The sequence below is a fragment of the Dermacentor silvarum genome, chromosome 2, assembly GCF_013339745.2.
Source record: "Dermacentor silvarum isolate Dsil-2018 chromosome 2, BIME_Dsil_1.4, whole genome shotgun sequence".
Taxonomy (NCBI): Eukaryota; Metazoa; Arthropoda; class Arachnida; order Ixodida; family Ixodidae; genus Dermacentor; species Dermacentor silvarum.
This window is the reverse complement of record NC_051155.1, coordinates 206,334,564-206,347,581: the sequence shown is the minus strand read 5'-3', so window position 1 is coordinate 206,347,581 and position 13,018 is coordinate 206,334,564. Positions and strand designations below refer to the sequence as shown.

Genomic DNA, 13,018 nt, shown 5'->3' with positions numbered 1-13,018 from the left:
GAAAGCAATACGAAAGAGCCAGTTTTACGCGCGGCGAAACCAAGGCTGCGTGAAAATTTATTTCCCTTTTCGTCTTGTTCTGTTTGGCTACACATAGTCATCACATGGCGTAGCGAACAACAACAAAACAAAAAAAAACACGTATACATACACCATTCTCGCTTTAGCGTTTTGCTTGCTGCTCCTGACAGTGCGGCCACCGGAACGGTCAGCGCAGCGGGAATTTAATAAGCTATACGCAGATTACCTCCCAGCACGTCAGGCTTTACGCTGCATTGCAACGCACCAGCTACCACGGGGGCCGCACGAATCGGTTCACAGGCTGCCGCCGAGCGCCAAGACCGTATATCTCAAGGCGGTTGAATTTTACCCGGCTTATACCGCTGGATTCCGAAGGAACAGCCTCCCACGGAATTATAAACTCTCTATGTTATATTATGGCATCGAATTCAGTGGCAGCAGCGGTCCGAGACCAGCTTGGCACCGAGCCGGTCGCTGCTGCGGTAAGAGCAACATCTAAAAGGTTTTCTTCATCCATCGCTGTCGTAGGCTTACTATGTGAAGCTTTGCTCGATGCTGTCCAGCACATGATGCTCAAACTTAAATTGAATTATGGAGTTTGACGTCTCGAAAATGCATGGATGACTGTGAATTCATTCGTGTTGACCAGCTGATGCAGCAGCCACGGCCGGGTGTCGAACCCGCAACGTCGTGCATAGCGGCGCGCAGTCATGGCCACCGCGGCGAGTTGAAAGAGCACGGCATGACCAACCAAAAATTTTGCCGCAGTTTCACCCGAAAGGCGAAGCACCAATTGCGATAGCAAATTAGTAGAGAGCTATACGGAGTAACGATAGTAGTTTTATCAGCTGTATAAACTTGGTCATGAAGCAGCACCAGCAACGGGCAGAACTGTTGTCGACGCCGCCGGCGTTTTGCCCGCGTTCGCACCGAACGCGCGCGGCGTTTTTATATACATACGTATTTGGTGCCGCAGCTAAACGTCCGCCTCCCCTTCCTCCCTCCCGTCCCCCCACAACCTTTCGCGCGACGGAAAAAGTTGCGTTTGTTCTCTATATGTGGAAAGGAGGAAAGAGACGCTCAATTCTGCAGCCCTTCAGGGAGCACGGCGCAGAACGCGCGTTTGCTATCCGACGTGCGTTCGCTCCCCGTGAAAGCGCGCGTCCCTCGCGCCCTTTCATTCGCACATACAGCGTCCGCAGCGCGGGGATGATTTCAACGCCGTTGACGTCATACGGAACCTCACGGCGACGGCGACGGCAACGGCGACGGCAGAAATCCGCTTTGGAGTGTCCATATAATTGTTATCGCAATAAAATTCAACGCGCACATTAGCCGTCGCAGGCAGTGAGTTTCACAAGACAATTCCCGATTACCCGAACGAAGCAAAACTGCACATTTCCATTGGCTCCATCTTTTATTTAGTCTCCTGCGCTGCAATAGCATAAAAAAAGGACAGGAGGAACCCAAAACAAATATACTGTCCACATTGAGAGCCACTTTCGCTATGTGTAAAGCGTGAAACTTGCAGGCGATGGTTCATTCGTGCTACCAACACCGCCGACAAGCGGGCGACGTTATTTCGCGGGGCAGGTGACTGATAGCATGAGTCACGGAGGGCCGTATATAGCGAATATCTTCAGTCTAATTTTTACCACGTGTTCCTCATGGAACGTCTCACGCAGCCCAAGAATCCCGCACGCTATCCGCACAATTATTACGGGATTTCACCTATAATCCGCAACTATTCAATGTAAGTTCCACAAAGTGCCCGTAAAAGTAATACGGGAAACAAGTGGAATTGTAGGATAGTATACACAGAGTACCTAAGGTATACGGGTAGCTGTCAGCGCGGGGCAAAATTTCGTCGCACGGAATGCTCTTGCATTCTCTCCACGGTCGGGAACCGAAGCCGAATCCAGGAATTTCTTGGCAGAACGGCATGTTCTTTCGGTCACAGAGGGCGCAGTCGAAGGCGCGCGCCTAGGGAGACTACATTCAAGCGCTCTTTTAGGGTGGTGACAGCACCAACATTTTGACCACTATTTACCGCCAAATTTGGTGGGTAGCCATTTTGGTCCCCAGTCTTACTGCCTTTTTTTGTCACGCTCCGATGTACTCATGTTGGCACGCGATTTATTAAATTTCTTTAATTTAGTCTTTTGTCAGTGCGCACAAGAAACCTGCATAAATATTTAATATACTAGTTGCCATTTCCTTTTATTTGAACACATCAAACTTACTTTTCTATTGCACGTCGTGCGACACATATAAAGCAACAAGTTATAAGGCAAGATGGCGTGCTCGTGGTAGGATTATCTCACGCCAAGAATGTGAACTGCATTAAGCATTGTCGTTGCGTTCCAGTTGTACATAATATATAAAGGGTGCTTTTCGAAGTGTGCTGTAATAAAGACTGTCCTTAATAGTCTGTTTAACTAAGAAATGGACGTGCCGTGTACTGCGCTCAGACGCGCCATTTGTCTCTGACTGCTGAAGCCGAAGTTTTAAAAAAAGGTAATTAATTTCACGTAACCAAGGGTTGCCGGAAATGTGGTCTGTCGGCTGGTCTTTTGCCATTTTGTGCCCCAGATTTAGCCCGCTAATTTAGCTGGCGGCGGCAAGCACCCTTACAAAGGCTGTCACCACGCTAAAACGGCGTTGCATGTAGGCTCCCTACGCGCGCCTATATATCCTCCAACGTAACCGAACGTGGGTCGTAACAACGAGAGAGGGAGAGGGAGAGAGAGAGAGAGCAAGCGAGAGAGGAAAGGCAGGGAGGTTAACCAGAAGTGAGTTTCTGGTTTGCTACCCTACACTGGGGTGGGGAATAAAGGGGTTGGAGAGAGTGCAAAGAGAGAGAAAGAGGACGGGGAAAAAAAACAAAAAAAAAAAAATCCGCACAGGCATATGTAACAGAAGAGGCGTTCCGATAACAGACGTTCACAAAGGCCAGTAGACTTCAGGAAGCGCAGGAGCGCTTTCACGGCCTTCTGATGCGATGTTGAGTCGCGTAGATGTATCAGAATTCTTTCTGCCGATAAAGGCTGGTCGTCTAACTGGTTCAGCACAACGGAAAGCGTAACAACGAATGTGCTAAGAAGCGGGCAGGTTATGGCCCACGTCTGTGCGCATGAAAGCAGCCTCCTAGAAGATGCTCACCAGTGGTCGGTGGCCTCGCAGTGCGAGTCGAGGAAGACGAGCACGTCGCCCGACGCAGCCCGGGCACCCGTCAGCCGGGCGCGGATCAGGCCCTGGCGCTTGGGCAGCGTGATGAGCTTCACGAAGCCAGGACGGAAGTGGCGCCTGATGAACCGCTCCAGGCGGCCGTTGGCCATCTCGTCTGCGAAAGAGGAGGGAAACGGCAGGTTACGGACAGACACTTGGAGTTTATTGATTTGCGTTATCCTGCGACAGAAACGGGATCAGGTGCAAGAGGATCCTATAGACCTGAAAAGGCTCCTGCGCGATCCGTTCGGCGTCCAGCCATCTACAATGTGGCAAACCTAAACTAGACAATTTCTACAACAGTACAATGGTCACGTAATGAAACGCGACAGGGAAACTTTAAGTACACCGCTCCATATGTGTGAAATTAATCGAGAGTATACCATGTATTGGCGCTAACGAATCTTGTCCCTAACAGTAATACGGACTTGATGTAAGTGTACGAGCCAAAATTGCGGCGATGGCACACGAACTACAGACGATAAAAAGGAAAGTGTACGCATTAGTTAGCCCCAAATTGACGCGTTTCATTCTGTGAGCACTGTACATATATCAAACAACTTCAAACATAACTTTCCAAGTCAACTCAAACGGTAATATCACACGTTAACATCTCGAATCATGACTATCCGAGGGTGCTATTCCAGAACCGTAATATTTGCCATATCGTAGAATTTGCCACCTATTGTCAACAGGGAGTGTATACGGCCTCTGCGACCGACTCAAAACGCAAACATTGCGAAATTTGACTAGTGTCCAGAATAGCACTCCGAGAATCATGACGCGCGAACTGTCGCCTTGCGTTCAAAGTGTTAATTTAAGACAGCAGCAACAACTCTCACGGAGTTCACAACGCCCATAAAACGTCGCCAGACAACAATCTGTCGGCATCGTCTCGTCATCGCCGGTCAGGCGGTGGCGGCAAGCGAATGGATTGTTCGTTTCACTTCTTACTATTTCCTCTTCCGGTATAAATAACGAAACGCTGAAGACGAATCATACAGATAAAAGAGCTAGCAATTAAGAGCGCCGGAGACAGCATGCAGGTGACCGCGAAACGACAAACAGAGAAAACCAAAAGCAAACGCTAGCGCTATATTCGTTTTCGTTTGTTCATTCTTTCTGAGCACCCAAGACGAACCGATCGCCTGTCAACGTCGCGGCTGAGTACTCCCCATTCACAACCGAACCCATCAGACAGGGCTCGCTACGGCAGCCGGACCTCGCGTTGTCGATGCGTCACGGACGAGCGTGTCGGACGCATATACGATCCGTCTCCCCATCACCTGGCCACCTGTCGCGCCACACAATCGGCTTCCGAGCATAGCACCGGAAGTTCTCAGCGGCGTGTCGCTCACTGGCTTTGCTTTTTTTTATACTCTTTTCTGTTCTATTTTCTTTCTCTTTTTTCATGTCCAAATGGTTTCCCGTTCACGGCAGACCTCCGGCGCTCTGAGTCCAACTGGAATAACAAGAGACAGTGCGCTTCGCTTCGCAAGACATTCGCTTACAACAGCAACGCACAGTGACTTCTTCCCGCTTCTAGGAAGGCGAGATACATCCTTATTTTAACGTCATAGCCACGGCTTCAAAACATGCTTCAAAGGTACTCGATCCTCGTTAAAGGGCGTTGAAAGAGTAAGCAAGTCATGCCAGCCAGTGCCTCGCTCATCGAGTGAAATGAATTTGCACGAAAATAATGCGGCACACATACGCGTAATTAGGACCGCGAAGAAGTAAAAAAATGTTGCACCAAACACGTTCTTTTTCAGTGTGGGGAATTAAGCGGCAAAGAGACGAGCCTTAGAGCCGGGATGCTATAGACACTGTCAAATTCCGCCATGTTGGCGTTTGGAGCCAATCAGAGAGGTCTCAGCAACCCTGCGAACCAACCAGGACTGACGAGATGGCGAATTCGACAATATGGTAGAATTTGACAATGTCCAAATTAGGCAACCCCTGGAGGAGTAGGCAATTAAGTCTCGCGCGCAGAACCAACAAATGTGTATTTACCAACGCACACTTAAAAAATGTCACAGTTTCGCCCTAAGGGCGAAGCAATGAATGCGATAGCAACACAGCAATGTCTTGGTAGCAATATGAATTGTAGTAAACATGAGCTGATTAAGTAAGCAGGTGTGCTGCGGCGTAAGTAGACCGACATGAAGAGAGACTCGATGACCACGAGAAGGCGCGTGTGAAACGGTGGTGTTGATGAGAAGCGCTTCCCGTGGGCAGCGCGTGCGAAGGGACACACCTGTGGTGCTGCACTGCCGATCCGGGCAGCATTGCATGTGTAGCGTGCGTTGGAAAATGTGGCCCGACTATTACTAACTGAATGAACAAGCGTGGTGTGAGCGCGCACAAACAAACACGAATAGATCACACTGAATGACTGCAGGCAACGACCGTCAAAACTCTGGCAGCAAGCGGATACACCGCAGCGGCGAAGGTACGTGCGGTCTATCGCTTCCACGGAAACTCAGCGGCGAATTCACGGAGCGTAAGGTCAGAGCCGTGTGGAGATAAGAGACGGTGCGAGCGAGCGACGAGCGCGGTTGTTGGCAGAGTGGAATCCCCCCCGCTCCCTCCGGCGCTGGCTTCCCGCTTCCTTGCTTGCGCGTGGGAGATTGAGTGCGTTCGCTCTCGCTCTCCGTGATAGCGCGCGTCCCCGCACGCTTCCGCTCGGGTATACGGCACGCGGCGAAGATTTTATCTATAGGGAACCTGACGGCGACGGCGACGGCAGAAATCCGGTTGAAGTGTCCATATAATTGCTATCGCAATAAAACAAAGAGCCAGTCCTGCGTGTGTGCGCTCATCTGCCACTGAGCGACCATGCGCAGGTCTCGGAAAATTAGGTATCATCAAGAAAACCTCTTTCAAAATACCCTAAATGATGCGCGATGTACCCATTTGTTTACACGATTTGTTTCTAGCTTGTTATGTGGCAGATGGCGGCAAAGAACAAGCAACAGGCATTTCAAGAGCTTCGGCTGAATTGAACCCCCCGCATATTCAACGTGCCTTCATTTCACTTTCATGATGCTGCGTGTTGCCACAGACGACCACTTTGCAGAAGGCACTACCGTGTTTGAAGCATGGGAAGTTCGACGTACATCGTTTCGGGCAGCAATGAAGACAGAATACTATTGTTTTTCTTTCTCGTAACGCTTTCAGTGAATAATTAAGCTGTGCATATACTCTGAGCCGGTGATTCAAGTATTTTTATGCATAACCGCAGCATTATTGACTGCGCAATAAATATATATTTAATTACTCTGTAATTATGATGATTGAGTATCTAGAAAAATGCACAGAGCAGCATCCTACCACCTTCTCCTTCTTGTAATAGAGCGTCGAGCACTTCGGAATAAAGCTGTGTAAATCTGACACACTCATCGATAGTCCATCATAATTCGCGCCTGAAGGGCATATTTTAAATGTGAAGCATTTCTTGGCGAACATTTGCACTTTTACAGTATCTATCTATCTATCTATCTATCTATCTATCTATCTATCTATCTATCTATCTATCTATCTATCTATCTATCTATCCATCTATCTATCTAGCCGCCTACGTCTTGGTGCTCTCATGGTCGTTTCGTTAACTTGGTATTTACCAAATTGGCATAGTATGACAAGAGTGTATGGCGAACATAAATAATAGGTCATGATATGAATATCATGACATGTTTGTCATGTAGGTCACGAAACAGCTGGCTACGTCTTGGTGCTCTCACGGTCGTTTCGTTAACTTGGTAGGTTTCCCACACACTGCTTCGCATAACATCGATTCCCACAGGGCGTGGGATCTGCCGACTTTTTTTTGTTTTAGGAGCAAACAAAAATAAAAAGATAATCCGAATTAAACATCAGAGCCGACTGAATCTTGCAAAGCTTTGCTAAATGCAAATAAGTGGAAGAGGGGGGAAATGCGCAAATATGCAGCACCGAACACGGTCTCTTGAGCTGTGAAAATAGTATGGGTAACATAAAAAGGAAACGCGACGTATGCAAATCGAAAAGTGGCCGCTTACATTGATTAAGCCGAATGTTTCGTGAGGAAAAAGTGCCTGGCGAAAAGGCGAATTTCACTGGAGAATAGTCAGCGTTAACAAATTAGATTTCTTGGAAACGCGTGCGTAAGCGAGAAGGCCGCCAAACAGCCTGTCTGGTTCAATTAGCGAAAAGCTTCCCGGTTTGCTGAACCTCGCGATTCATTCACTTCATCCCGGCGGCGTTGGTTCTTTCTTTCTTTTTTTTTTAATCGTACGAAATGGTTCTGCTTACTTTATCATTCTGCTGGGTTCTCACAAAATCAAATGAACGAAGCAAAGCTCCCTGCTTTTCGGCGAAGAGCTGTATTTTGTATATTATCAGAAAATGAAGTCTGCCCTTTAGAAACACGCGTAGTATATGTGGTAACAATACAGCAGCAATGCTTTTGTACGGCACATCGACATATGCATGTCGTTGACGGTGATTTCTTAACCCATGAAAAATACCCACCAATGAGGGAGGTTTTCAGACATCGAGAAATGAAATGACTAACAATAATGTCGATATTTGCGAAACAATAAAAGTGATTATTGTGGAATTACAAGGATTGATACTCTGAGCACGTGAGTCAATACCTGTCAGCCAACTAAGCACGTCTATACCAGTTGAACCGGAGGGTTTGTGACACAGACAGCAAAACAACGAACGATTCACAGCGCATTCTGCCAAAGCCGATTGATGATTGACAATAAACAACGCGCTGAAACAGATGTGGTTTGATTCTCATGAACGGGCACTTTTCTTGCGTTGCGTATCCGCCGAACAGGCCTAGTGCCAGCTGCGCGATACTTATATGTGTCGCCTGCCTGTACCAATTCGATTTAATAAATATACTTACGATCAATTTTTTTTCTTTGTTATTTCCTTCTATAACTTCTCCTTGTCTACATTCAAATCCGTAAACGCGTGTATTTATATAACGCGTTCATAACATGCACATTTCACGCCCTATCAGAACGTAACCTTTGCTGATATCAAGCCATATATTGTAAGTTATCTTGTTCGTGTTGCGTCCGTGCGTACTATTTATTTATTTGTTGCCCACTTTAGTATCTTTTTTTATTTTTTTACTCTTCATGATCAATGTATGCCTAAGCGAAAATGAGCAGCCGTCATCACTCTCGAGTCTATGTCTCCTTTCTTAGCGGCAATGGCGTTGCGCTGCTAATGACGAAGTCGCAGGATCAAATCGCGGCCGCGCCGGTCACATTTTGATGGGGGTGAAATGCAAAAACGGCCATGTTCCGTGCATTGGGTGCACGTTAATGATCTCCTTGTAGTCAAAATTAACCCGGAGTCCTCCACTACGACGTGCCTCATAATCAAATCGTGATTCTGACACGTATTTCGGACAAACATATTGTCCAGGAGCCCGGGACTAACGGCGGCATACCTGCCTAGCTATATAGCATCGGCCACGAAAAAGTCTACGGGACACAGGGTTTGTACGAACCCTAGTCACGTGGCCTCAAAGCTTCAATCTGTAGTAGCTTTTGCGACCAGGACCCACACACAAGTGACTCAATAAATTAGAAGCACCACGCCTGAACAGAGCATACATTTACATTTGTCGTCGAACTATAGTGTGCCGCAATCTTTTGTGGCCTACTGTAGCTCTTCCTATATATATACAGACTCGAAGCATGCGCCACCGGGCCGAATGCTGGCGGCCAAGGCTTACTAGATACGTCGAACAAATGCGTTAAAAATAATACACCCGGAAGTGTATTACGCTGCCTGAAAGCCGCAATGCATGCATGGAGCAAACTGCACACGAGATGCGCGAATAGTGCCAAGATTCATGCGCAACGACAACGCAACCTGCAGGACGCCAAACCAACAAGATCGCCTTAGGCAAAGAGTTTCCAGACATCAGCATATAAACGGGGCGCGATCGCTTGCACAGTAGCCTATATATAAACAGTAACCGCTGCCAACACTAAGTACCGTAGCAATCGCGCAGCATAAAAATCGCGCGACCGGCGCCTTGCCAACTAACTCGTTCAAATGAAAGTCTCAGTGGTCGAAGCGAATATTCCCGACAAGAGACGCAAGCGTTAATTTTCGCGTTAATTAAGCGTCAAATACTACATTCGGCACTGGTAATGAAGCTACACCTATGCGACAAGGACGTGATCTGCATATTCAATTACAAGTGCATATTTCGCGGCCTTATTTCGGCGCCTACCACTTAAGTGTCATTGAAGAAAACTGTGGCCAAGACCCACTGTACCCCAGCATTCAACAGCATATAAAGTCGGGGACCCGCCGTGGTTGCTCAGTGGCTATGGTGTTGGGCTGCTGAGCAGCACGAGGTCGCCGGATGAAATCCCTGCCACGGCGGCCGCATTTCGATGGGGGGGCGGGGGGGGGGGGGGGGGGGGGGCAAAGTGCGAAAACACCCGTGTACTTAAATTTAGGTGCACGTTAAGGAACCCCAGGTGGTTGCCATTATTCCGGAGTCCCCCACTACGGCGCACCTCATAATCAGATCGTGGTTTTGGCACGTAAAACTCCATACTTTTTATATAAAGTCGGGGTGGACATTGGCATCATTCCGCCATCTTGCCAACTCTGATTGGTTGACAGAGCGGCAACGCCCTCTGCGATTCGCTTAAAACGCAAAATTTTGAAATTGGACAACAGGGTGCTATTCTGTACACTGACAAATTCCGCCATATAGTGTCGAATTCGCCATCTCGTCACCTGTGATTGGCTCATCGAGAGGGCCTATCTGATTGGCTCAAAGCGTCGCTACTACAGAATAGCACCAGTGGCGGACTTCGACAGCTCCTGGAATATCACACCCAGCAACAGAGCGTTGATCGACAGACGCACGCCTCAACGGCATTCCACACATATACCCCTCAGCCAAAGGCAGACACCGAGCGTACGCTGAATTTGTGAAGCTTTCTTTTTCTTCCCCCCCCCCCCCCCCCCCCGTTTCATTACACTGAACTTCCGGAAAGCAGCAAGAAAAGCATTCGCGATACCGCGAGATCTTCGCGGAAACAAATGGAACGAACGCATGCATGCAGACGTGTGGATTTTTCCACACATCTCTTCTCCCACGTCGCGAAGGCGTCAGCCTTAAACGAGAAAGCAAATGTTAAAAGAACAAGAACGGAACCGCAAGCAAACGACAAATACCGTTACGAGAGACGGAACTAAACGCGCGAAACAACGTCACCTCTGGAGCAGGAAGGAGAGAGAGAGAGAGAGAGAGAGAGGGAGGGGGGGCGGGGGCAACGTTTGCGCAGAGTACGAAGGTGCGAAGCTCTCGGCGCGGATAAAAAACGCTTGGCATTGCAAACGCGCCGAAACAGCAAGGAATTCACGCACAGACACGTATACGTCCCGCACCGAGAGAAGTGCGGCAGCGCGCTCGCTTGATTCGCGAACCACACAACAAAACGTACCGCTGCCGAGCCGTGCCAACACATTCCTCGTAGCGAAGGAACAGCGACAACTGCTGCCGCAGCCGCGCGAGAATTCGTTTTACCCGTGCAATTCGTGAGAGGAACTGCGACGAGACGGCGAGTGCATGCCTTTCGCCCGCGTTTACGGAACCATCTAATCACCGCGCGCGGAATTCTCCGAGTGGGCACGAGATGCGTGGAAAAAAAGAATAACGAAAGAGTCACGACTCTCGGGTATTTTCCTTCATTTTGTAAGGGCGAGCAGCGTCGAAGGAGACGGCGGCGGCCGGACGAGCTCGACGGCGACCGCGGCCGCGCGTCAGCGATTCTCAAAATGCAGCCTTTCCGAAGCGTCGTAAATGTCGATCACGCTCTTCGCAGACGCGCGTATTACGAACGCAGAGGAAATGCGTTACACTTACTTCATGGATGTAACACGTACTTTTAACCTGCAGTATAGAGGTCAGGCCAGCACGCGTGCGCTCGCAGCGAGCAGCAAACTATATCGCTGCGAGGTCGCGTTGACGTTGACTTCGAATGAAGGAGAATCAGCATACGCGTTCGGTTACATTTGAATTTGCTCTCGCTTTGCCCCCGTTAAAATACGTCAGAGTAAGCGGGAGAACAGTGATAGCTGGAGAAGGCGAAGGAGTTAAAGTAGCTCGCTCGACATTTGATCCACAAAAAAAAAAAGTCACTGAGGACGAGGAACGTGCACGGGGGAATTAATGAGGAAAGAAAGCATGATTCAAAATTATTTTTAGCATTTGTAATAGTGGACACTAAAATGAAGGTAAATGTAAATATCGCGACAACGGCGGGCAATCTAACCCACAAGATCTGCAATGGTGCGGTGCTGAAGGGATAGTTCCGTTCTACACTTACGTGGGCATTCGTGTAACATGACCGGCGTTGACAGATACGCGAACAGGAAAAAGTTAATCGCAACGCTCTTTCCGTATGTAATGACTTCAAAGGGCGGTGCGCAATCGCCGTGCAGCCTCAACATATCGCTGTCCAGAATAGAGGTGCGCTGGAGCAAGATCTTGGCCGGACCCTGAATCACGCCGGCGTTAATTACCTAGAACAGTGTTACAGTGCTCAGCAACATTACTTGTTCAGTGTTATAAACCTTGGCAGGTTTGTAATACAGGTTTGTAATTTTACCTCACCGAGCTTTTATTTTTCTGTTTTATTTTGTCATCACTTACAGTTCACCCGCTTAAGGGCTGCCGTGCTGACATTGCATACAGGCTTACATCTACACATTTAATATCATAAACGCTTTTTATTTTTCCTTATAAGCAATGGCGGCTTGTGTAGATGAATGCGTGTGCCATGGCTCTCGAAAAGCCAATGATAAGACGCATAACTGCTGGAGTAACAAAGTGAGGCAATTAGTGCGATCACCTTGCGCACACTAACGTCAAACGGCTGAACGTGCTAACACGCGTGCGCAATACTATCTGCGCTGCACTCCACTGGATAGAAATTAACAATTATAAAACAGTGATCAAATGACAGAAAAAAAAGCTAGAACTAAGGTAGCGGTCATTAACACTTGCTATGTCACCCTTTATAAGCGCTTCGTTAATGCGAGTAGCCATATACATGCAGGCGAACACATGGCACGACACGAAGGAAAGATAACTCCTTATATTGTCGGGGCCTGTTTGAATTCCATGGTACGACTACACTCGTAGGCCGGCTCGCACGCGATAGCTTACAGCGTGTCTTTATGCAACCACACTAGCACTGTGCTATATATATACTTGGCTATACGAAGCTATTTTCACTCTTGACAGTGGTCGCGATCAGCCGCCACCTTTATATACACCCCCATCCCCAACACAATCATACCTCTCCAGATATCCTTATTAATGCGTAATGCAGGGGACATTAGGAATTTCGCAAGTGCGCTTGCATAACTTTGATCCACGAACGATGGAAACGCCATCTTGCGCTATAGAAGTGGACTAGAATGTACCTAATAGAATATGGTACCCTCTAAAGTGCACATCAAGCGTGAATACACAAGCGGCTTCCATCAAACCTTGCCAAGCGCTCTTTATCTATGTTCGCACGAGCGCCTTAAGTTCTTAACTGTGCTCTGAGCGTCAGGTCGGTCATTTTGAGTGCGTGAACTTGCGGCGGTCCGCTACCGGTATTTCGCACATTTAATCAATATCTTACCCGAATGGCGGAGTGATTCAGGTAGCTCTACGATATGTCTCACGGATTAAGCGACATCCAATCTTCCAAAAGTAGCAAAATAAGGGCCACGCCAA

The 13,018-nt window shown here is 48.2% G+C and overlaps 1 protein-coding gene across 1 annotated transcript in view; it reads right to left on the bottom strand.

Moving 5' to 3' along the window:
- The window catches only part of LOC119442481 (polypeptide N-acetylgalactosaminyltransferase 1-like), a 56,648-nt gene that overhangs the window by 29,520 nt on the left and 14,110 nt on the right, over positions 1 to 13,018 (bottom strand). The window contains exon 3 of the mRNA XM_037707380.2: positions 3,184 to 3,364. Within this exon, the coding sequence (XP_037563308.1) occupies positions 3,184 to 3,364 (181 nt within the window). The remainder of the gene's footprint in view (positions 1 to 3,183; positions 3,365 to 13,018) is intronic.